The sequence below is a fragment of the Mytilus californianus genome, unplaced genomic scaffold (genome assembly GCF_021869535.1).
Source record: "Mytilus californianus isolate M0D057914Y unplaced genomic scaffold, xbMytCali1.0.p SCAF_12, whole genome shotgun sequence".
NCBI classification, from domain to species: domain Eukaryota; kingdom Metazoa; phylum Mollusca; class Bivalvia; order Mytilida; family Mytilidae; genus Mytilus; species Mytilus californianus.
The window spans coordinates 12,114,164-12,141,921 of NW_026262604.1; the positions used below are offsets into that span (position 1 = coordinate 12,114,164).

Consider the following 27,758-nt stretch of genomic DNA (forward strand, 5'->3'; position numbering starts at 1 on the left):
TAATGGGATTGATTGACAGCTGTAATGAACATTGTATTGTTTATCTATTGATTGGATATAATTCGTGTTTTGTTATTCAGTCAACAGTTAGCAAAGTTTAGTCTTACTGGATTATTCGGCATTAAACGGTCAGAGCTCGGTTTCTATTTAATATAAGGTAAGTAAAAGATCAAAGCATTTTATACTGTGTTATTCATGGTACACACATGTTCGTGGGTTTCGTTGGTATGCACGAAACACGAATTTAAATGTACAACGAAGTGTAAATTTTATTCATAAATGCATTTATGCGAACTTTGGCAAAACTACGAAATCAAGTATCGTTCGCCTCTTTTTTAATATCGTTTATTAAGAAGTGTATATTTATACCCCGAGGGGTTGAACAATGCAAACATTACAAACTAGTAGAACATCATATACCAGTATATATAGTAATAAAATGCTTCGCTGGGCGCAGCTTGATACGACCGCAGAGGTCGAACCCTGAACAGTTGGGGCAAGTATGGACACAACATTCAAGCTTGATACAGCTCTGAATTTGGATTGTGATTAAATATTTGACACAGCATAGGTTTCTGACACAGACAGAATGTGGTCTAAGAACTTCATTTTTTTTAATTTACCTATTATGGTCCAATGTCCAAAATCAAAATACATGGTTAGATTCAGCATATCAAAGAACCCCATATATTCAGTTTTTGTTGAAATCAAACAAAGTTTAATTTTGGACCCCAACTTGGACAAACTTGAAAACTGGTCCCATAATCAAAAATCTAAACATGTACACATGTTTAGATTCAGCATATCAAAGTACCCCAAGAATTCAATTTTTGTTAAAATCAAACTAAGTTTAATTTTGGACCCTTTGGACCTTAATGTAGACCAATTTAAAAAACGGGACCCAAAATTAAAAATCTAAAAACACGGTTAGATTTGGCATAAAAAAGAACCCCAATAATTCAATTTTTGATGAAATCAAACAAAGTTTAATTTTGGACCCTTTTGACCTCAATATGAACCAATTTGATAGCGGGCCCACAAATAAAAAATCTAAATACATGGTAAGATTCAGCATATCAAAAAACCCCATATATTCAATTTTTGTTGAAATCAAACAAAGTTTAATTTTGGATCCCAATTTGGACCAACTTGAAAACTGGGCCAAAAATCTAAAATCTAAATACATGTTTAGATTCAGCATATCAAAGAACAACATATATTTAGTTTTTGTTGAAATCAAACAAAGTTTAATTTTGGACCCCAACTTGGACCAACTTGAAAACTGGGCCCATAATCAAAAATCTAAACACATGTTTAGATTCAGCATATCAAAGAACCCCAAAAATTCAATTTTTGTTAAAATGAAACTAAGTTTAATTTTGGACCCTTTGGACCTTAATGTAGACCAATTTAAAAAACAGGACCCAAAATTAAAAATCTAAATACACGGTTAGATTTGGCATATCAAAGAACCCCAATAATTCATTTTTTGATGAAATCAAACAAAGTTTAATTTTGGACCCTTTTGACCTCAATATGAACCAATTTGATAGCGGGCCCACAAATAAAAAATCTAAATACATGGTAAGATTCAGCATATCAAAGAACCCATATATTCAATTTTTGTTGAAATCAAACAAAGTTAAATTTTGGACCCCAATTTGGACCAACTTGAAAACTGGGCCAAAAATCAAAAATCTAAATACATGTTCAGATTCAGCATATCAAAGAACCCCATATATTCAATTTTTGTTAAAATCAAACAAAGTTTAATTTTGGACCCTTTGGACCTTAATGTAGACCAATTTGAAAACTAGACCCAAAATTAAAAAATCTAAATACACGGTTAGATTCGGCATAACAAATAAATAAATGTGGTCAAAGATTTTACAAATCTAATGCGCCACACTGTGCAATTAAAGATTACTTCTTGAAATTTTTCAATATTAGAAATTTGAAAAAAAAATAATATTTGAAGAATAATTCTTTTTAATTTCTGAAATCTGAAATGAGAAAAAATTGACCCCGACAATTTCTTTTTACCCCCCCCCCCCCCCTTTTTCCCCAAAAAAAATCTTTCCCTCAAGATATGGTCATAATCTCAATTCAAATTTCCAATGGAGTTTGCAACCATAATTACCCATTTAAATTTACCATAGTGCTAACTTAATCTATTTTATAATAGAATTTAAAATATAGTGTCAAATCTTTCATATGGATTTTTTTGTAAAAAAAAAAGATGCAACATTTGCAGATATTTTTACTGGTCTTCCTTTATAAATATGCATTTCTTTAAACATAATTTAAAAGCAGTGTAAGGGAAGTAACCAAAATGTTGTATTTGGATTACCTCCCTTACACTGTTTTAAATTATCTTAATTGATTATTAACCATTACTTTATACATAATTTAAAAGCAGTGTAAGGGAGATAATTTCAATGATGTATTTGATTTATCTCCCTTACACTGCTTTAAATTATGTTTTGTACTAAAGTATTTGTCCATTAACCAGGACAACCTTGTTTTTCCCCCTTTTTTGCCCCTAATTCTTAAACGGTTTGAGCCATAATCCCCGAAAGCAAATCCTAACCATCCCTTTGTGGTATGGAAACTTGTAGTATAATTTCAGAGAGATCCATACACCGTTCCACAGTTATTGTCTGGAAACTAGAAAATGCTTATTTTTGGCCCCTTTTTGGCCCCTAATTCCTTAACTGTTGGTACCATAACCCCAAAAATCAATCCCCACCTTCCTTTTGTGGTATTGAACCTTGTGGTAAAATATCATAGAGATCCATTCACTTAAACTAAAGTTAGAGTGCGAAAACTAATGGGCCTTCGGACGACGACGCCAACGTCATACCAATATACGACCACAAAAATTTTTTTGCGGTCGTATAAAAATAACTTAAAATAGTTATGCATTTGTGTTCCGCTCTTCTTAGTGCAAATGGCTTTTTAATGATCGTAATCTGCACAATATCAAATGACAATGAAATCTATAATTTTTTGATGTACAAAATATAACAGGACCGACCATATACCTTATTCTTATTTAGTCAAATCAGGGGAGACAACTTCCTGTTTGGGTCAAGTGTTGCAAATACTAAGGTCATCAGTGATGAGCTGTGGGAGGAAAAAGTTAAGAAAGCGATAAATTTTGATAGTTTATGAACCAATTATTTAAAGACAAATCAAGGGAATAAAAATGCTATGTATGAAGTGTTTACGATGATTTGAACATGTCTGTATGAAAATTGTTATGCGCAATACATTGTTTAAACAGGGTCCCAGATAGCTTCTGTTTTCCACTAGTTTGCGACGTCAGGAAAAAGTTTTGTAATTTTAGAACTTGGAATAAATAGCGATAAGGTCTATTGTAAGATAAGATAAGATAAGATAAGATAATTTATTTTATTAAAGTGTCACCATCCATTACAGTATCTATATATATATAATTTAGATAATCTGCAATCAATTCCATTTTCATGCCTAATATATATCATGTACTGTGTTACGTACAACTCTAGATTCTACTGACGAGGAAAGGTAACACTAGGCCACCGAAAGCTGAATTTTTAGTTCAGTCTAGATGGCCGAGTGGTCTAGAGCGCTGGACACAGTGCAGGCGGTGTTGTCTCGATATCTCAATAGCATGAGTCCGAATCCCGGCAAGGGAAGAACAAAAATTTGCTTCCGCAAATTTGCAGATTTAACATTGTTGTGCTGATATTTAGAGTAATAATGAATAAGATATGTGTTTTCAGCCGTGTATCACCTTCACTGGTGATCCAATACATGGATCTGTCGTAGAGTTGTCACTTGTTTAGACGTACTTATACATAAAATAAAAGGATGCCAACCGAAAACGACTTATGAGATATTATCATTAAAACAGACATTTTATTCATACATAAAAAGACATCTTTTTTACATGTAAAAATTATTTCATAAATAAAACAAAAAATACATATTTAATTTCTAGATTACGACATACATGTATTTTCGTCGGTAAAACATAGTATAAAGGGAACTAGCTAAAAGAGGAACCATATTCTCATTACACATAAGATAACGGTGTTTTTCAAATATCGCATAAATAATCAAAATCAACATTTAAAAGATAGGCTTTGGCATATAATTCGTGTCTGATATCAGAGTAAAAACAACAATTAAAAAGAAAGTACTTCTCATCTTCAATTTGGCCACTATCACAAAAAATACCCAAACGATCTTGTAGAGGTTCTGGTGGTCTTGCATATCGACCTGTTTAAACTTTAAGTGTAACGAACCAGCTCTGAATAGTGACAAAATACGTCGGTGGCATCTATAATTATTAACAAACTTTACATAAGGTTACGTACCAATACAAGTTTTAAACAATCTATAAAATCTTCTTTAATGTATAACCATTGATATATTTGTTATCATTCTATAACTCGTGATACCAAGATTTTTTTTCAAAAGTTTGTATAAAATCCCATAGATTACTCAAATTAACACCATCTTCTACAGTTTCAATCAAATTATATTTACGAGCTAACTGTAACACTCTATAATCCCATGACGATTTTCTTCTAATCGCCCAGGTATGAACCTTTTTACATAATATACTCACTGTGTATCATCACCACCGGATATAGGTACCCTTGGCCTGGTTCTCTGTTCATTGTCTAAGAAAAACTACATTACTGTACAAATACCATCGTATAGCTACCCAGTACACAGTGATACTAGTATTGTCACATTAAAGACGATTCCATAGTTTAAAAACTTCAACTTTTAATAGAGCATCACATGACAAAAACCCCATATCACCTCTAGCAGCTAAATTACTGCTTCTCTTGCTTAAGCCTAAGAAAAATTTACAAGCAATGCTTAGCAAACTATTTATACAATGTATATTAATTAACCATACACCAGAAGCATATGTAAAAATGGGTTTTACTAAAGAGTCATATAGTTTTGTAAATACATCAAAATTCATACCACCAGTTTTACAAAATTTTGCTTTAATAGCACCAAGACCTCTATTAGCTGATTTATGCAATTCTTTGGCAATTATTGAATAATCCGAAAATTCATTCAAAAGTACACCAAGATATTTATAACAAGATGTAAAATCAAGACATAATTCACCACATTTGAACTGAAAATTACTTCTTTGCATAGATTTAGTTCTAAAATGAACAACAATCTAAGTACATTAGATAGGAAAATTGTGGAACAACAGCACTGACTGAAAAACAATTTGAAGAATGATGAGAAGATATTATTTCCTACGTATATCCGTAACTTTGTAAATAAGTAAACTATTTGGATACTTTGGTATCATATGGAAGCTTTAGGACCTGGGATCATTGAAGAAAAAGCTTGTTGAAATTTTGTTATGAATAATAAAAAAAATATTGAAAAGGAGGGCATATTTTTTCGTTGTTCAGACCAGTACCGGTTTTTGTAGTACCAAACCTTTTGAAACCAGTACGTTCGTCTCTGCAGTTAAAGTAGTTTTATAGCTTGCTGTTCGGTGTGAGCCAAGGCTCCGTGTTGAAGGCCGTACTTTGACCTATAATTGTTGACTTTTTACACATTGTGACTTGGATGGAGAGTTGTCTCATTGGCACTCATACCACATCTTCTTATTTCTATATCAATTTTTCAAATGACTGTCACTTTATTTAAACTTAAGACAAACTAGCTATGAATGTTTGAATTTACTAAGAAATGAGAAATTGAAAACGAATTAGTGGTTTTATTCCTAGCAATTTGTTTTATCATGAGAGCCATCAAGTGTTAATTAGCTGTTCTAAATACATGTAAATGACACCACATGCTAATTACTGAAATTCTCAGTGACGTCGTTAGATGCTAAGAATACACTTAAAGTTAATTTACGACATCCAGTCTCTTAAATTCCGACTGTTTCCACACTGTGTGCACTCAGTTTACAGTCTTATATCAAAAGAAGATAACAATACAACAGATTTGCTTTCGTCATTGTTTAACTCATCGCAAAGATAGGAAAATAATTGTTATTGTACGAGTTAATAATAATATTACGTGTATTTTTCCTAAAAATGCATAATTATGATTAGCTGAAAGAAATCACGAGGCATTCCAATATCAAATAATTATTGCAATTCTCAATAAAATTCAACATTCATGAATGCTGTTTTATAAAGGAGCCTGAAGATTTCACTTGCTGACTAGTAGTTGGATTTAGAATATATTTCATTTTGTTATCAGAAAAATCTTTGTATTGGGTTTTTAAATCGTTAAAAAAGACAAAGTCATGTCTTAAATCATTATTTATTTTACATAATAAAAAGAAATGGGATTCATCATCCAGAACTTCACACTTATTACAAAGTCTTTGAGGGCGTGGACTATTTTTATATCTTCCAGTTTCAATGGCGAGGGAATAATCACTTATTCTAAATTTGCATTGAATGCTTCTTATTTGTAATTTTATAGAGTTGTAAAAGTGTTGATCGCGCGCACATTTTTTTAGAATGAAGCGCTCCCACGCGTTATACAAAAACTGCTTCGGTAATCTCTTTTACACTCTAATAAAACTACAATAGAACCATTCAATTCTTTAAATAAAAGGGGATGGGAATGGGGAACTTCACATGAAGATTAGCGGTAAAATATTTCAATGTTAGGCACTTTGGGGTTTTGTTCAATCTATATTTTCTGTCTGTTGTAACAGTTTTTTTTCTTATTGCAATAATGTTTCCTCGACCTTTGGGTTTTTTGGTTGCCTCTTTGATTTTCCCAGACGGAAACAGATACATAATGATCGTATTGTGTTGGTAAATATGTTGGTACTCCAGACTCAACGACGTTCTAATCGGATTAATAAAATACCAACAAGTTTGATTCAATAAAAATCCATTAAAATGTATACTTTATGTCGGTTTTACAGACAGGGAAAATACAGGTTGACTGATTAAAACTATACTATTAAACTAATACCTTTGTACTTAAAGTAACCTAAAACTATATGTACAAGTACTTTGTTAACTTATATATGAAATAATGCCTTAATTCATTTTTATTTGGACTATTTGCAACGCAATTCGGGTAAGTTTCAATAACATTATAACCAATCGTTATCTAGATAAATACGATATTTTGTAGTGTTCCAAACTGTAGATTGGTGATTCGACCACAAAATTATCAAACAAAAGCCCACTACAACACTATTAAATGAAAATAAAATTACGAAGTAATGTCAATAATTCCTTTTCCTTTTTTTGTAAATGATCACTGGACGAAAGTTATGAGGAAAGGTCATATCTAAACAAACAAAGCACCAGAATAAAACTATCAGACAAAATATTTAAACAAAAACGCACAACAACGTTCTTAAATTGAGGTTAAAAAGACACAGAATTGAATCTTTGATAAACGGTATCAAGGTAGAGAATACGACGGAAATATTTCACTTACTTCGTACAAGTGTGTACAACATTACTTATTACTGCACGTATATTATGAGAAGAGAGGCGAAAGATACCCCAAAGGGACATTCAAACTCACAAGTCAAATATAAACTGACAACGCCATGGCCACAAAAAGAATAAAAGACAAAGAGACAAACAATAGTACACAAAACACAACATAGAAAACAAAAGACCGAGTAACACGAACCCAACCAAAAACTTTGGGTGATCTCAGGTGCTACGGAAGGGTAAGCATCCTCAGCTCCACATGTGGCACCCGTCGTGTTGCTCATTTATGTACAACCCCGGTGATATGTCTAATTCGGTAGGTCACATTCGGGGGAAAGGGGATGAGTTGATAATTCAAATTTTGAAAATAAACATAAAAATCAAATTTACGTGTCTATAGTTTTCCGGGTGACTTTTTTAATTATATTTAGCCTCTCGTGTTTCACAATATGGTGCTTGCCTCAAGTGCAAAAGGTCAAGAGTTCAATCCCCAGCCGTCAAACCAAATACTTTAAAACTAACATTTGATTATACACGAAATCTAATTTTTTTGAACAATCAAATAATCCTGAATGATAAAATAAAAACGCACTAATGTTATGATACCACTTTTTCTAGATTGTAAAGATAAATCATCTTTCATGGGTCTGATATTTCTTAAAATTAATTATATAAAATCTAGTTCCACCTTTTAAGCTAAATTATTTTTAAGTCCTGAACTTGAACTTGAATCAGCAGTTGATGACTTTGTAAAGCAATGTTGAGTCCACCTGGCCTAAAAAGCCAAGTGAGCTATTCTCGCCACTTGGTGTCCGTCGTCCTTAGACGTCTGTTAACTTTTACAAAAATCTTCTCCTCTGAAACTACTGGGCCAAATTTAATCAAAAATGGCCACAATCATCATTGGTGTATTTAGTTTAAAGTTTAAAAAATATGTCCGATGACCCCGCCTGGAGATGGCTGACATGGCTACATGTAAAAATAGAACATAGGAGTTATTATTGAACAATGCAAGTTTTGCCTTTTATTTTGAAAACCGCTATAAACAGAGAAAATCTGACACGAGCAAAACTGTTCAAAATGTTGAGCTCCAACTATTGTTCAATAAAATTAAAACTGTCAGACGACTTTTTATAAGAGTTATTGTCCTAAAATGATGAATTTTACCATTTTTTAAAAGTTTTGCCTATTATCTCGAAAATTATAAAAGATAGACAGAAACTTTAAATAGCAAAAATGATCATCAATACAAGATCTACAGGTAAGTCAAACATGACCGAAATTGTTAGTCGACTCCTTATTGAAGTTATTGCCCTTTAATGACGATTTTTCCCGTTTGTTTCCTATTACCTTGAAAACTGTAATAGATTATAGATAGAAACTTAAAATAGCACAAATGCTCAGTAAGATACATTTGTAAGATCCACAAATAAGCAAAAATGGCCGAAATCTTCAGTCGACTCATTATTGGAGTTATTGCCCTTTAACGCTATTTTTTTGCATTTTTTGCCTATTATCTGGAAAACTATAATAGATAAATATAAACTTTGAAGAGGAAAAATTATCAGCAGGATAAGATCTAAAAATACATGAACATGACTGAAATTGTCAGTTAACTCTTAGTAGAGTTATTCCCCTTTAATAATGATTTTTACTAAAAGTGGCCATTGTTGAAGATGCAGGTGAGCGACACAGGCTCTTTAGAGCCTCTAGTTAGAATTGCGAAAATTAAGTCCATGTCAATAAAAAGTTACATTAGCATAACTATGTTTTTGTTATTTTCGTCTGTGTATGTTGTTTTTGAAATGTTTTGTATTTTGTGTTTTTCTCGACTCAAATGGTTGTAATTTGCAAATAAAGTTATAATTTATTAAATTTGCGAACCTTATATCTTTCTTTGATATTCCGAGTAGCTTTGTAAATATTCAAAATACCTATTACCAAATTTTACCGTAACATGTATGTGTCACAGCTGTATTGAACAACGACAAATATTACATCAAAAGCTTGAATCAAACAAACTGGTAAATTTTGTCAGATTGAAAATTATGTATGTATAAATAGGTTAAGATCAAATGGATTAAAACATATTGTATTTTCCACCTACGTAAACAAACATATTACTTATCATTTACAATGAATTTATTTTTACGTCAATTTTGCTATTAAACACACAAACCGCTTTAGTCAATGTTAGTTTTATTTCTAAAATCTGCTATATGCAGTGGCGTTAAAAAAAAATCGACTAAAGTTTAAAAATTACAGGGGAAATAAATAATTAATAGATAATTAAGGTATTCATTACAAAAATTGATGATATGTCAAATTGGAATATATTTTTATGCATGGTTAATAGGTACTGGAGATTGAGTTAAGGAATAACTTGCAGTCATAGATAGTCAGATATATTTTAGATATACAAACCAAAATCTGATTTTATTGAGGAGGAAAATACCAATATACACTGTTTGAACTTTTGATCGCCTTCAAACCTGATATTATGGTGATCTACAACTTTAAATTTGCAATTCATTAACTATAAATAATTAACTTATCTTACAGGAGGGTCTGGATGGGGTTTGCAGAATGGGGAATAATGGACAAAATGGTGTAGAAAAAAGTGCTAAAAACTTAAAGAATAGAGAATAATAGGCCACACAAAATAAATAATAGAGAATAATGGGGTGCTAAAATATACAGAAAAGAGAATAATGAGCAAAATTTATAAAGAATAGAGAAAAATTGATTAAAAAATTAAAGAATAGTTATACAGAATTGAAGGACCCCCTATTCAGACCCTCTTATAGGATGAAGGTGCACAATCTGGATATATTTTTTTAAACTTTTGTATACATATCGAAAAATTTGTCATCACGGAAACATGGCACACAGAAAAAAAGTATGCATCGTATATTCTGTTTGAATGTCAACATACATTTTGCAATGCTTAAAAAGGATAACAAGAATTAAGAATATCTTGGACAGTACAACATACCAAGAAAAACCACTAAAATTCAACAATCCGAAAAATAGAACAATAAACAACAACGAACAATACAAAGACCAGACTAGTCTGACTTGGTATTGGCACATATTATGGTGGTTGGGTTAAACAAGTTTCTCGTGCGCACAAACCTAATCCTTCATATGTAGACTGTTTCCCTGTCCTTTATCTGTTTGGCTCTGACAGATATAAGACAAGGGTGTCTCAGATACCCGTATGTTGCAAGTGAGCGAACCAGCCTACATCCTTTGTTGTAGAAGTTGTAAAAAAACAGTATATTACATGTACATACGTGACTGTACATATTTGTAAGGTTTTATAGATGATATATTTTGTTGGAATATCAGCATAAATATCGAGCTATATAAAAAAAAGAAAACAAGAATTAAAAGCCTTGGACTGTACAACAGACTACACCAACCACAAACACCCAACAATCCGGAAAAAAGAAACAAAAAAGGAACAACATATAGACCAGACTAGTTTGACTTGGTATTGGCACATAATATTGTGGTCGGGTTAAACAAGTTTCTCGTGCGCATAAACATACTCCTTCATGTGTAGACTGGATCCCTGTCCTTTATCTGACAGATACAAGACAAGGGTGTCTCAGATACCCGTATGTTGCATGGGAGAGGACCAGCCTAATTCATATGTTGTAGAGGTTGTAAAATACAGTATATAACATACATTTCAATTGTTTTACATTTGTCATTCCGGGGCCTTTTATAGCTGACTATGCGGTATGGGTTTTGCTCATTATTGAAGGCCGTACGGTGACCTATAGTTTTTAATTTCTGTGTCATTTGGTCAATTGTGGAGAGTTGTCTCGTTGTCAATTATACCACATCTTATTTTTATATGTACCTATTTGTTAGGTTTTATAGATGATACATGCAACAATGAGTTTAAGCAGATGTTGTATAAAATATTCTGAATATAGTATAGTACATACATGTACTTGTTGTTGGGTCATTTAAGTCATGCATGCAATAATGAGTTAAAGCATATGTTGTAAACATGGAAAATACTTATAATTATGTATTTTACTGTTATGTCATATTTGGTTATACTTGCAATAATGATTTTAAGCAGATGTTGTAAAACAAAACAACATACAGTTACTTTACTGTTTATAGTACATACAGGTACTTTACTGTTTATAGTACATACAGGTACTTTACTGTTTATAGTACATACAAGTACATTACTGTTTATAGTACATACATGTACATTACTTTTTATAGTACATACATGTACTCTACTGTTTATAGTACATACAGGTACTTTACTGTTTATAGTACATACAGGTACTTTACTGTTTATAGTACATACAGGTACTTTACTGTTTATAGTACATACAGGTACTTTACTGTTTATAGTACATACAAGTACATTACTGTTTATAGTACATACATGTACATTACTTTTTATAGTACATACATGTACTCTACTGTTTATAGTACATACATGTACTCTACTGTTTATAGTACATACAGGTACTTTACTGCTTATATTACATACAGGTACTTTACTGTTAGGTCATATAGGTCATACACAGATTTAAAAAGGACATAACTTTTGAAAATCAATTGTGTGTTTATGTCAACCACATTCATAAATGTATTCTAAGCTTTTAAGCAACACAGGTAATTCTCACAACTGTTTCACCAGAATGCTTTAAAGCATTGATGAAACTACCATCTTTCATTGATTGATTAATTGGGGATTGATTTACGCCGAATCAGCACAAAAAAGCTATATCGCGGCGAACCATCTTTCAAAAACCTTTACTGATTTTAAAAGATATAGCCCCTAAAAGAGAGGCGAAGGATACCAAAGGGATATTCAAACTCATTAGCCGAAAATAAACTGACCATGCCATGGCTAAAAAAGAAAAAGACAAACAGACAAACAACAGTACACAAAACACAACATAGAAAACCAAAGACTAAGCAACACGAACCCCTCCAAAAACTGTAGTGATCCCAGGTGCTCCGGAAGGGTAAGCAGATCCTGCTGATCATGTGGCACCTGTGTCATCTGTCTAACGGATATTGCATAACGGTTAACCAACTCGTGACTAAAACAATGTAATCGTACAATTTCGGGTATACGTCAATGAAAGATTGCAAAACAATAAAACAGAGATCATAATTATTTTAGCAAAAGACAAGCGAAGAAAGGACTTATGAGGGTCTGGGTGGGGTTTACCCAATAGAGAATAATGAGCAAAATGTGCAGAATAAATGGCAAAAAAATGAAGAATAGAAAAAATAGGACGAAAAAATAAAGAATAGAGAATAATCGGGTGCTAAAATATAAAGAATAGAAAATAATGACCTAAAAAAATCAAGAATACAGAAATGAAGGACCCCCCGTTCAAACCCTCACTTACGTATTTTCAGATTGAAAAGGAACATATAAAAGTTAAAATGAATATAATTTTGTAATAAAAGTAAGTACATGTAATTACTTTACATATAAAAGCTAATATCAATCTGTTCTGTTCTGTTCCGCTGCATTCGTATTATGAAAGCAAGCAATGCAAGTTCATAGCTAGAGTTGTATGTTTTGTTGTTACACCACTGTCCTATGTCAATGGAGAGTTCAGTGCTTACACGTTTAATATAACACGTCACATTCTTTCAGTGATTGGCCAAAGTCAGGAGTTTGTAATTCAGTGGTTGTCGTTAGTTACTATTTGTCATATTTTTGTTTTTGTTTTGTCATATATCAGGCCGTTGGTTTTCTCGTTTGAATTGGTACGGTAGTATTTACATTCCGGAATTTAGGTTGCTCTTTTGTGCAACTTACTTAAGTCAATGTATCTGAACAGTGTGATTGGACAAACAATACCCTGCCTGTAACCGAGTACGGCAGAAAGTGATTTTCCCCCGATTATAGTACTGATTTTCCTCGATTTTGTACTGATTTTTCATGATAAATTTTACACTATAGTTCTGTTATTCAATTTAAGTAGCTTGAACTAATCAATTGGTTAAAGATCATTTATTCTGTCTGGTCAGCAGTCATTAGTAAGTGATATCCTGAGGTGGGATTGCTTTGAAGTTACATCATGACCTCCTTATTCTTTGTTTTGATGTTGTTGTAGCTGATTTGAGTAAAAAAAAATCTGTTTTAGTCTGCTTTTAGAAAACTTGGAATATAAATTAGATTTTTGTTCATGAAATTTTGTTCAAATATAATAATCTGAAAAATGCAAGTAGAAATTTGGACAAAATAAGCATTTAAATGGGAAAAAACTAGCAATTAAACTTGAGCTTTGGTGTACAGATTGTCCCCGATCAGCTTGTGTTGATTACAGATTTTCCCTGATACCTATACAGATTGTCCCCGATTTTGAAAAAGCTAATCCTTCAAAAATAAAGCTAATATGTGGATCTTCATTACACTTAGGCATGTGCTAATAAAAATAGTGGAATATATGAAAAATTTTCCTGCAAACCTGTAATTCTATAAAATTGAATTAGAGATTTTTTTGTTCATTGATATTTCATTGGTTGGTTCAGAAACTTTAAACAGGTTTCTTCTTGCTTGGGGTTCATAACTTACTGTTTGTATATTTCATGGATTCATAGTTTGGTGAATTTGATAAATTGTCTGAAATGGTTAGAGATTGTGATGATTTGCCTTTTTTGATAATCTTTTGTGGTGTATTTGTTGATAATTTACAAATTATAATTTTTTCATCTTGTATTTTAATAAAAGTTTTTCCTTCTCTGTCAAGAAGTTCTGGAATGAATGCATGGTATGTTATCTTTCACCACCCTCTTCAAGTCTTCTCCAAATGACAAGTTTTTCAGATGGATGTGTCTTCTGATGGTGAGCTTCTTCAAAGATGACAATTTTAGAAAGCTATTAAAGCTATGTTGATATTTTTTTGCAAGTAACAGTTAAAAATAAAACTTAGAATGAACCTTTTTCCTTATGATACTATAAGAGAAAATCGGGGAAAAACTGTAATTAACTTCATCTTCTCTGGGACAATCTGTACACTGATAGTGGACAATCAGTACACTGCATCAGAAATTGAAATCATATTTTTTTTAGTATTTTCCTAATCTCATTAAAAAAGTTCTTCCAGCTCTAAGTTAACTTAATTTGCACATTTGAAAAAGTATTCTATAATTAGAGAAATAACATTTAGATATTTGAATAATATAAGAAAATCACTTCCCATGACATCCTTGCTTCGGAAAAGTTTCTGTTTTTAGGATTGGTCATTAAAATCCATATTGCCCATGGGAGGTCAATGATAAAAATGTATGAATGAAAAGGGAGGTTGCATAATTATTGACACAGATTTTCTTTAATTCATATATAATTACCCTTTTGATGTTCTCTACATAGGAAAATCGGGAAAAATCAGTAATCAATCGGGGAAAATCAGTACTGTAATCGGGGGAAAATCACTTTCTGCCGTACTCGGTTACAGGCAGAGTATCTACTGAACATACTTTCCCAAGCTGATGGATGAATCAGGTGTAGAAAAATATGAAATAATTTTACATACAGGTGAAAATGAATTTTTGAGAATATTTTTAAATTTTGTATTCAAAGACCTAAAAGCACAAGGGTATTGTTTTTACTCAGTTCTTCTTCTTCTTCCACCGCTTTTAATTTGAACTTGTCCGCACCTTTTTCCAACCGCTTGTCAAGTTAAATTAGGGTTCCACAATATGTTAGACTAACATGTCTATTGATGCAATGAATAAGGGTTTTGTTTGTGCAATGGGGTTTATAAAGGGATATTTTGAGGGGCAAAAAGAAAAGAAGGGGTTTATTATAGAACCCAGTAAGATTTTACTTTTTTTTAATTTTCAAATGATTAGAACTTGAGAACATTTAGTGATAGACCTTTGACCTTGAACTTTTGTTTTTCAATTTATTCAATAGCGAGAGTCCTGAGGGGTTTATACTTATGATGATTTGTTTGCCATGGGAGACTCCGTAACAGCACAATAATTTCTTGTAATGAAAGTACTTCTGAGTTAACTGTGCACGTAGGTTCTTGGGCAGTGGTGAAAATTCTAAAAAGGTTATAAGTATCCCTATGGCCCAGGAAATACTGCCGTGCCACCTATATAGCTATATAGGAGATGGAATTTTGGAATAACCTGCAGTCATGTAAAGTCGGACATATTTTTAGATGCATTGAAAATGTGATTTTATTGAAAAGAAAAAACATAAGCAAGTCCCAAACCACTCTTTTTGAAATTTTAATCGTCATCAACGCTGATTTGAATGATTGGTGTTTAACGCCACTTTCAACACTATTCTGCTATTTCGTGGCGGTCAGTTTTTATTGGTGGAGGAAGTTGGAGTGTCCGTAAAAAGAACCAATGACCTTCGGTAGGAAAACTAACAATCCTAGTCAATTAAAATTGGAGTCGAGCGCACCTGCCACTTGAGGGCTCTTAAACGCTGACATCACTGTGACGGACAGACCTACAACGTTAAACAAACGTTTGAGCCTTACATATTGTTAAGACACCTGTCTTCTATTGATAGCTATTTGTTGACCTCTAAATAAGTAATTTATCTCATGGAATCAAGTTGCAACTTTAAGTTATGCTTTGTCTTTCTACACGGCTTTGTAGACGCTGACATATTTATATAAATTTATTGTAATAGATAAATGTGCGCAGCTGCAATTATCTAGTAGTTTCTTTGACATTCTAATGTCAAACTGAGTGTTATAAGTAGATGCACACAGCTGCAATAAGTAACAACACATTTTTCATTATGTCATTCTAGTATTCTTGTCAGAATATTATTAAGATTTATCTAATATTACTTTCATTTGAACCTATTCTGACTAGTTTACTAAATTTTGATTCATCCGTTGATTAAATTAGCCGCGAATTATTTCCCGCCATTTATCTATTCGGAACATTGCAAATATAAGTCATCATTTGAAGCAGTGAGAATTTTCACGAAAAAGTAACTTTAGTTATTGCTTTAATTTTCCCTAATCTTAAGGCCATTTTTTATGTTTAAAACTGTCATATTCTTTCAAAGATTGACCAAAGTCAAGAGTGTGTAATTCAGTGTTTGTCGTTGGTTGCTACTACATGTAGAGGATGGTAAAGGGTTATTTTCGTGCAAGTGTTTTGCCATTTTTATTTCACGTGCAGCCGTGAAAAAGGTTCGTTATTCACCGTGTTTCGTGAAATCGGTAAAAAGATCAACGTGCAAGAAATTTTTAATTGTTCGTTCATCGTGAAATGGCAATTTTATTTCGCGTTCTTCCGTGCAGATACCCCCCTTTATGTCCCTCCATGAAGTATCTGTCATATCTTTTTTTATTGTTTTGTCATAAATCAGGCCGTTGGGTTTCTCATTTGAATTGGTACGGTAGTATTTACATTCCGGAATTTAGGTTTCCTCTTTTGTGCACCCTACTTAGTCAATGTATCTGAACACTGTGATTGGACAAACAATACAGTATCTACTGAACATACTTTCCCAAACTGAGGGATGAATCAGGTGTAGAAAAATATGAAATAATTTTACATGCAGGTGAAAATGAATTTTTGAGAATGTTTTAAATTATTTATTTACTGCATGATAAAAAACATAAAAGTACAAGTGGCCGTAGGTTTATAAAGATAGCAGATGAGAAAAAGTAGACTGTCATCATACATATTCAAATTAATTTCTGAATATTATAATGAAAGTACTTCTGAGTTAACTGTGGTTCTTGGGCAGTGTTAGAAAGTGGTGAAAATTCTAAAAAGGCTCTCATTATTCCTATGGCCAAGGAAATACTGCCTTAGGGAGCTACCATTTGATTTTTATGGGGGGGGGGGGGGGGGGGGGGGGGGGGGGGGCTAGGATGAAATTTGAAAAAAGGCAGGACAGGAGTTTTGAGTAAAAAAAAAAAAGGCAGATGACAATTTATGTAAAAAAAGTCAGGATAAACTAATAAAAAAAAAAAGGCAGTACCGAATAGAGTGAAAAATAAAAAGGCAGGACAGAGATTACAACTAAAAAAAATGTAGGACAAAATTTTTCATCCTAGCCCCCACATAAAAATCAAATGTTAGCTCCCTTACCACCTATATACCCGGTATTTATATATAGATGGAGTTTGGGAATAACCTGCAGTCTTGTAAAGTCAGATATATTTTTAGATGCATTGAAAATGTGATTTTATTGAAAAGGAAAAAAATAAGCAAGTCCCAAACCACTCTTTTTGAACTTTTAATCGTCTTCAACGCTGATTTGATTGATTGATTGATTGGTGTTAGACGCCACTTTCAGCTCTTTTGTGCTATTTCGTGGCGGTCAGTTTTTATTGGTGGAGGAAGTTGGAGTGCCCGTAAAGAACCAATGACCTTCGGTAGGAAAACTGACAATCATAGTCAATTAAGATTGGAGTCCAGCGCACCTGCCACGTGAGGGATCTTAAACGCTGATATCACTGTGACGTAACGCACGATATTGCGTATCAATTAGTAACGTCAAAATCTGACGTTTTACGCAGATAATTGAGGATATTTTTTTTTCGTTGGCAAATTTTTTTCTGCACATCAATATGGATACCTCTAAATGTTTGGTTGTACTGAATATGCATGAAATATTTCCCACTGGAAGTTACGCAAGCAACAAACAAAACAATATATGTATTTGGGTAAGATAATAAGGTCTTGATAAAAATAAGATGTGGTATGAGTGCCAATGAGACATCTGTCTACCAGAGACCAAATGACATAGAACGTAATAACAGGCAAAGTTTTTTTAATAACGGAACAATTAAATTAAGAAATGAAAAAATAGTTGTATTCATCCCACATGTTTTAAAGCTTTGTATGATATAGAGGAGTAACTATTCAAGCACACGATTTTATTTTCATTTTCAAGTTCTATACATATGAATCTTACTGCAGAGAAATAACAAATCGCAGTTTTACGTTTCACAAATTTGAAAATAAATGGCTGCTTTTGTATCCTCTCGTAATACAGCTAAAAGAACAACCCCAGTCATCGGAAATATGTTTTTTTTTATAGTTTGTGGTCTTGTCGATACTATTACTACTCATAATCTATATCGTTTGCCAAAACCGCAGTTATCATGTCTTTTTCAACAATGTCTTCGATTATATCACAATTTATATTGCAATGGTCATCATTTTTTTTTCCGAATTTGAGATCCTAACATTTTGAATCATTTTTACCATTTTTGTAATTTCCTATAAATTCGTTTTTTCTCGCAATTGTATATTGCTCCATAAAATCAGTTATCACAATTGAAACACGATAAGCCTCCAAGAAGAAGATTTGTAACCAAATTTGTGGATATTATTTTGTGTATTTTGCGAGTCTGTTCCACGGGTTTACAATTTATATTACAACCAAGTTTCTATGACTTCTTCTACCATAGAAAACTGTCCGATATGACACAACACATGGCGCTAAAAGTGGCGTTAAACACCAAAACACAAAAACAAACAAATATTTTGATTTGATTTTAAAAGACATAAATAGCGTCCCGAATCGACGACATTGAAAACGTAAGAAAATCGTTCAATGGACAAACTTGCAAGACATTGGATTTGTTTAACTTGACTACGCTAATTATCAAAAAGTAAATAACTGTTTTGTAGGGTTAAAGTACAATTACGGAAAAGCACTATTTTGTATGCAACAAATCGATTTTTTAAATAAATGACGTCGCAACTGACAGTTTACTTGTAAAAAGCGGCAAAATTAGACATTGGACATTCTTGCAAGACATTTGCCAGAAGCCCTTGCATTTTTACTTGTGGTGTGAGTGCTTTAAAAAATCGGTTTTGAAATGGTCTATCTATGTACTTTTGTGAGCATAATTTTTAAAAACGAAATTTCATATAATCTTATATTTTAAAAACCTATAATTTTTTAAAACTTACCATTTTCAGAAATCTGACCATACTATTATTTTTTGCCAAAAATCAGCTTTGGCCGTTGCATCAACGTAAATTCAGTAAAGACTTAATACTTTATATATGCTGCATATCATTCATGCGATTTTTCGCCGATTTTGCACTGTTTAGAAGAGCACAAACACCCCTGTAAAAGTTATAAGGCGTATAGTCTGTTACGTCTTCTGACACGCATTTTTTTGACGTTTTGCCAATATTTTTGTCCTTATTTTAGACTATTGTAAAAAATTATAAAACAATTTGTTGATTTTTTTAGACAGTCATACCTGCCTAGTCTGTGGATATAAATTTTATATAGCTTGACTGTTTTGATTTTTATAGAAAAGCTGTTTATCGGTGTGGACTGGTTGATTTGACGGCATTGACGAAATAACGTGCGTAAGTACTAACGTCTGGGGCCTACAACGTTAAATATTATATACGTTGGAGCCTTACATATTGTGGAGACACCTGCATTCTGTTGATATCTACATGTATGTGTTGACCTCTAAATAACTAACTGATCTTATTGAATCAAGGTGCAACTTTAATGTTTATATAAATTTATTGTAACAAATAAATGTGCGCAGCTGCAATTATCTAGTAATATCTTTTACATTCAATGTCAAACTTAGTGTTATAAGTAGATGCACACAGCTGCAATAAGTAACAGCACATTTTTTCATTATGTCATTCTAGTATTCTTGTCAGAATATTATTAAGATTCATCTAATATTCATTCATTTGAACCTATTCTGACTAGTTTGTTAAGTTTTGATACACCCGTTGATTAAATTTGCCGCAAATTATTTCCCGCCATTTATCTATTCGGAACATATCAAATATAAGTCATCAGTTAAAGCAGTGAGAATTTGAACGCTGAAAGTATTGCTTTAATTTTCGTTAATCTTAAGGCCATTTTTCGTTTGGCATTCCCTTTTTCTTTGGCTTTCTTTCTCTTTAATAATTGAATTCGTTATATTTGTTTGGGTTATTTTCTGTAAACCCCATCCAGACCCTCATGAATTGAAAATCTTCCTTTTTATATGCATTATGTACAAATTTTAAATTATGAAATATTTATGCTGAGACAGTAGTAAATGCAGATCTCAATTTTGTGTTAATTTGAAAATATATAACTTGTAGAATTCAAAGTGTTAGAAGGTTACACATTTTAATAGTTATAGTAAAGTGATTGAAGCCATGTTTCTCTTTTCTTTATAAATTTTGCCCATTATTCTCTAGATCTATTCTTTATATTTTATCACCTCATTATTATCTATTCTTTATTTAATTGGCCCTTTTTTCTGTAGTATTGGCCCAATATTCTCTATTCTGTAAACCCCATCCAGACCCTCCCATATGCTCTCCTATACTACTAAGGTAATTATAACAGGATAATTTGAAATAAATTTTGTTAAATTTAAAAATAAAACAAATAAGAATCTGTCAGATTGATTCACGTAGTCAATTACGAATTATTTCGAATAACAATACGCACATCCTATAACCAGCTATCACTTCAGCAGATTAAATAGGATCTGTTTTCTCGTTTGTCATTAAAAACAGTTGTTTTTGCAATCGTGTTTACAGAAGCAGTTTTTAGTCTGTCGTTCCAATTGCCATTGCAATACAATGGATTCTGCCATCGTGCACATTAGAGTTGGATCTTTATCGCCTGTTGCGTCTGCAGAACAGATAGTTGGTAATAGGGTGTGATACATTTACAATGTATATTTCATTTCGTTTGAATTAGTTTTTCACTTTGCTATCTAATTGTATGATTTATCTATGGAGAACATGTATAACTAGATTTACATAGAAGTGTTATCATTTATCAGCAACAAGTTTAGGTTTTTGGCAATTAAACCAAGAAAAGATCTAGACACGATAGTACAGCGATTCATATTGTCATACAAAAGCAGTGTTATCAATTTTGTCAATTTGATGAAAGGAAAATAGACACAATTCAAATTTCATTCCAAATCCATAACTATAAAACATCTTTTGAAAGTGTTGCTGCATTTGGTAATTTTGAGATAATGACACTATTCCTGTTTTTTTCAATACTAAGTGTTCTTTTAAGAACAAGAGAAAAGATAAAATAATTATTATTACTTCTATGTAAATCAAATGAAGTCGTCTAATATCTTCGTGGCTGACGCCTCTCAGATACGAGAAGACTACATCTTATACCTACAACACTTCTTGCTATTTATGTAAGGTTTGATGCTATGTACATGTGTCACAAGAACAGTTTTAGAGGTTCGTACGTGTGTGGTTTTATGACAATATGATGATATATAAAGTTTAGGATTTAAATATATCAGTGTCGAAGGTGCTCACAGTTGCTACGAAGTTTGTCAGTTTTATATCATGTTGCTGCTATATTTAGTGTCTATGTCATTGTGATTTATCGAACCGTAGAAGACAGTACATGTACTACCGATGTATTTATTATAATAAAAGTTGTAGCGCAAGAGAAATTACTGCGAGCAACCAATTATTGAAACTGTTTTTTTAGGTGGGTTCCATTGTGTTTTATGTTCATCGCACTCAGGAACGGATACAGAAATGACCTATGGCACCTTATAGCCGAAAATACCTCTCCGGTCCTGTACTGGTCCCTTACACTGATCCTAACGTATAACAGAGGGTGTGGATGGTGGTTTACATGAACGAGAATAATGGGCAAAATTAATAAAGAATAGAGAAAAAATGGACCCAAAATATTAAGAATAGAGAATAATGAGGTGCTAAAATATAAAGAATAGAGAGAAATGGCCTAAAGAATTAAAGAACACAGAAATGAAGGCCCCCCCCCCCCCCCAAAAAAAAAAAAATCCAGAACCTCATGATATAGATTTATTACGAAACATATTGATATTCGCTTATTATGCTTAATTGCAATTCTTTCTATTTCATTGCAATTCTCAAACATAAATTTCACGAGTTCAATGTATTTATAAGTACAGTCAAAAATTTCAATAAATGAGGGTGTTGATGGAGTTTACGGAATAGAGAATAATGGACAAAATGTGCAGAATAAAAGGCAAAAAAATTTAGAATAGAGAAAATTAGTCCAAAAAATAAAGAATAGAAAATAATGGGATGCTAAAATATAAAGAAAAGAAATTTATACAACATAGAAAACTAAAGACTGAGCAACACGAACCCCACCAAAAACTGGGGGTGATCTCAGGTGCTCCGGAAGGGTCAGCAGATCCTGCTCCACATTGAGATTCGTTACGGATTGATGGCTGTTAAACGTCCAATGGCATGATTAGTTTTTTTTCACAATGTTCTTGCATTCCGGCCTTTTTCCTTTTGTATAATGCGTACAACTATTGTCATTAATATGTTTTATGTGATTCTGATTGAATTCTTACATGCTTAATGTAGAGATGTTGCCTAAATTATGTCTTACGAGAAACTGTTTAAAATCTGACATTCTAGATCAATATAGCGTCTTCTAATTAACATATCCACTATAAATGTAATTTTAGCTCTTAATGAGAAAACACAATGTGTACAGACAAATGCTCACCTTTTAAGGAACTTACACAAGAATAATTCTTATTTCAATTAAAAAGACATGTCTTGTTTATAAGATATATTATGACAACGTCGAAACAAGAGAGTCTGCAGTAGCGGATCCAGAACTTTTCATAAGGGGGGGCCCACTGACTGACCTAAAAGGGGGGGGCCGCTCCAGTCATGCTTCAGTGATTCCCTATATAATCAACCATTTTTTTTCAACCTGGATCCGCCTATGGTCTGGGTTAGGTTTACAGAATAGAGAATAATAGACAGAATACAGAAAATGGACCGAAAAAAAAAGAATAGAAAGAATAGAGAAAATCCGGGTGCTTAAATATATAGGGGAAGAAAAAAATGGTTTAAAATGACTACAGAAATGAAGGACCCCATCCAGACCCTCTAATGACGCCGGTAGTCATTTTTTTCTGTTTTCCTCTCTGTTGGATTTTTAGTATAAAAAAGTTTCATTCTGCATGGTTTTAAAATAAATAGACAAACAATAGTACGATCACCGACGAACGATTGAAACTTGACCACGTTTCTATAAATAAATGAATGACAATAAATTTTAACTGTTACTAGTACCTAATCAACTTGCATCAGCTTGCATTTGTCTTTGTTTCCGTCATTAACAAAACATATTTTTCCTAAAAATAATTATATATTTAAATCAAGCCTGACACATGTGTGAGGACTCCTACCTTACTTTGGCAACATGTTGTGTTCGAATAATATGACCTCAACAAAGTACAAGAAAAGCATTACTTGATTATGTTGTCTATCACGTGGGCGCGCTACTCTCCGATTATCACCAGAAAAATTATTTCAAAAGTTTATTTTTTCAAAACTGATAAGGAAGGAGGACTAATTACTCAATCGAACTTTTGCATACCATGTAAAAATAAAGTTAATTTTTATCGACTTCTAAGACCGAATAACTTCGCCTTTTCAGCGCAATTGCGCTTGGTTCGTCAAATCAATTCTTTCACTGTTACGTGTATGCTCTTCCTTTAAGTCGTTACGTTGGCGAACTTGTCTGAACTAACAAGATCATTATGTCTGATTTATTCTACTTGGAAGTGCACAAGCATTTCTGTATAAATATGTACAATTTTCAACCCTATCAAAAGAAATACGAAAAATTGATTGAATTATAACAATTTGAATAAAAATAGAGTCATTTTATGAAAAAAACCAGCGCGATTACGCTTGGTTAAAAAATTTCCTTCGTCAGAATAAATTCTTTCTTTATATGCTGTTTCTTTAAGTCTTTATGTTGGCTAACATGAACTGACAAGATTAATGTGTCTACTTGGAAGTGCACAAGCATTTCTGTATAAATATGTGCAATTTCCAACCCTACCAAAGGAAATACGATAATTTGATGGAAATATAACGATTTGAATCTAAATAGAGTCATTTTATGCAAAATCAGCGCAATTACGCTTGGTTCAAATATGTTCTTCGTCAGAATAAATTCTTTTACTATAATTTATGCTGTTTCTTTAAGTCTTTGCGTTGGCGAACTTGAACTGACAAGATTATTGTGTCTACTTGGAAGTGCACAAGCTAATGCTCTTCTGACTTTAATATAGTATCAATTTTAAATTCTAGTTTTTTTTTATTTCACCTAACTACATCCTTAACTGAATGTTAGCCACCATGTGAATGTTGATTCACATGGTGGCTAATGCTTGCAAAGAGGGAGACAATTACCATGTCAACGCAACCGGTTTTGCTCCTTTAAGAGTTCATGTGATTGCCCTCAAATGCTACTATATAACTAGCCTGTCAACACTGAGAATGTGAGTTCGAATCCCACACGTGGCATGTGCTCTTACTCCAATCTTAATTTACTAGGATCGTAAGTTTTCCTGTCTAAGTCCGGTGGTACTTTCTGGGCACTCCGGCTTCCTCCACCAATAACAGCTGACCGCCATGAAATATCAAATGGTGCTGAAAGTGACGTTAAACTCGATTCAATCTATCAATCAATTAATCAATCCTTTTAGCTTCTTAATCGACTTATGAAACTTGAACATCGGTAAACTACTGTTGACTAAGATTTAAAAAGATATCACTGACCGTCTTCTGTCTATTTTCAGCATACATCCATTCGGAATTGTATCTATATGGATTTGAATGGTACAAACAAAACACTGTTAGCTATCGGTAAGTCACTACATATAACAATGTGAATAAACTTCAACACAGATACTAGGATTAAAATGTTGTACGCAAGACGAGCGCTTCGTCCACAAAAAACTCATCAGTGACGTTCGATTCAAAAAGTTGAAAATGCCAAATGAAATTATACAAAGTTGAAGAGTATTGAGGACCCAAAAGTACAATAGAACCTTCTTCAAAGGTCTACGACTGTAATATGAAAGATATTCCTCGGTAATATAAAGCAAAAAAAACAAAAAAACAAATAACAAACAAACAAAAAATTCATCTGCAAAAAAGTAAAAAACCGTGGTAGGAAAAAGAAAATGGCGGTCCTATCCCTGATCTCGTAAAGCCAACTCTCATGGGAAATCGGCGAGTCAATCCAATTTTGATTTTGCGTTAGTCATCTTTCTTGTATGACAGTCATTCGGAGTTTCAATTTTTCCTTTTTCCTGTTCCGCAAAACGGATATAAACAATTATTAACAACCGCAGCTACCTTTAGTTGGCTAGCTGTACATGTTGTGGTCATCCTGTGTGCAGATTGACTGTGTGCTTTTCTTTGTGTGTTTTACTTTCGTGACATATAATCTAGCAGGTGGGCAAAGATTGGCGGTACGCACGTAAAACTGATTTAACCAAACTACATTTTGTTCCAGTTCTAAGGCAGGATTAGTCTGTATTGTTGTGTACGTCCTTTTCCTCGGACGGGTCAATAAACTCATCATAGATACAAGGATTGAGACGCGAGTTTCGTCTACAAAAGACTCATCAGTGACGCTCGAATAAAAAAAAAATAAAAAGGCCAAATAAAGTACGAAGTCATTGTAATGGTAGTTTGTCTGGTCGATTTTTCTGTCCAATATTTGTTTATTATTCCTGTTATTCTCTCTATGTAATGTCAAGTGAAGAGAATAACTTCATTAACCTTTGTATACTTATCTATGTAATGTCAAGTGAAGAGAATAACTTCATTAACCTTTGTATACTTATTAGTAAAGTATAAACTGATATATAAAAGAACATTTAAAGTTTACTTAGTAATCAAATAAAGAAGATAAAGAGCACAAATGAAACGACCTTCATAATAGTCAAAATAACATTAAAAGGAGATGTGGTATGATTTCCAATGACTCGAAACAACTATCCACCAGAGACCAAATGACGTTGGTGTTAGCAACTATAGGTCATTGTACGGCCTTCAACAATAAGCAAAACCCATACCGTATTGTAAGCTATAAAATCCCCGACATAACAAAATGTTTCAAATGAGAAAATCATGCAATGGCTTAGATTATGTACGAAAAACAAATATGATATACAGTATCTCTGCTTTAAACAAAATATTTTGATGTTTTTCATAGGTCAAGAACCAGCGAAATGGGGATTTTGGATACAGGAGATAATAACTCCAATCATCGTAGTCGTCGGAATCTGTGGAAATGTTATGTCATTTTTATTGATGAAAACCAAGTCTCTTCGAAGGAAGTCTTACAGTCACTTCCTGTGTGCGTTGGCAGTATTCGACAGCCTCTGTTTGATAAATCGGCAAATAACATTGATTCACGAAATGATGGTTGACAATGAAAAAGATGGCGTCTTTACGTATTACAGCGACCTCTCGTGTCAGTTATTTAGTTTTTATGAACACGTGTGTTATCTCATGTCATCTTGGCTAATTGTTGGAATGGCGGCTGAGCGAGGTGTAGCCATGTGCTTGCCATTCAGGAAAACCTTAATTAGAACTCAAACAGGGGCGTTTGTGACAATTATGTCAACATTCGTGGTCATGTGTTTTACCCAAACATTCCGTTTTATCATGATGAAAAACATCGGTGGACTTTGTCAAGGTAATACGTATACGCATCCAGAGTATATCGAACTACATATCTATTTCTATCAATTGACACTGGTACTTACCCTTCCGTTTTTACTGGTTTTGGTATGCAACACTCTAGTGATTTATCAGATATATTGCGTGCGAAAAGCGGCTGTCAGCTTAACTTTAAGATCACGTGTTGTAGCGAGATCTCATAAAACAACAGTTATGTTATTAGCCATCGCCTTCACATACCTTATCACGATGTTACCATTGGTGGTTATATCATTTATATGGATGGTTGCCATGGAAAACTCGAATGTTCGGATGTTTTTCTCTCTCTATCCTATCCAACAGTTTGTCTCCGTCATATCTCATTGTAACTATGGTGTTAACTTTTTTATTTATATTTTATCAGGTCGGTCTTTCCGGTTCGAACTAAGACGTATTTTTTCGCTTGAGAGACGTTCGACAATATCAACCACGAAAACAAGAGAGGAAATTATGCGTTTACAGTGAGATTGTGGTACATGCATTAAAATATGAAACCATTTTTGTTTGATATAAATTTATAGAAAAATGAAAACAACACTTTATAATGTCATGCGTCCGAAGCGCATTTCATCTAAGGCCAACTTTGCCTGAGGGATTTGAAATCTTAGTTTCTTATTATTTTTTAAATTTTACCAACGGACAATTTAAGAGCGTGACCAAATTGTAGGGTTTAACTCTTAAAAGTCACTGGACAGGTACATTTTTGTCAACCATTTTGACCTAAATACTGTAAGCTTTAAGAAACATAGATTATTTTAATTCTATGACACATATATAATTAAAAGG

General features: G+C 32.8%; 1 protein-coding gene across 1 annotated transcript; it reads left to right on the forward strand.

Annotated features, from left to right (window-relative positions):
• Positions 1 to 61: 61 nt before the first annotated feature.
• LOC127721357 (FMRFamide peptide receptor frpr-18-like) lies at positions 62 to 27,662 on the forward strand. Its single transcript, XM_052228115.1, has 3 exons — positions 62 to 157; positions 25,037 to 25,103; positions 26,464 to 27,662. The coding sequence occupies exons 2-3, from the start codon at positions 25,064 to 25,066 to the stop codon at positions 27,435 to 27,437; spliced, it is 1,014 nt and encodes a 337-aa protein (XP_052084075.1). The 5' UTR covers positions 62 to 157; positions 25,037 to 25,063; the 3' UTR covers positions 27,438 to 27,662.
• The last annotated feature ends 96 nt before the right edge of the window (positions 27,663 to 27,758 follow it).

Excerpts from the sequence above, each read along its gene's own strand:
- LOC127721357 (XM_052228115.1), top strand. The coding sequence starts at position 25,064 with ATGGATTTGAATGGTACAAACAAAACACTGTTAGCTATCG. Across the intron at positions 25,104-26,463 it reads CAAAACACTGTTAGCTATCG|GTCAAGAACCAGCGAAATGG; the intron begins GTAAGTCACTAC and ends TGTTTTTCATAG.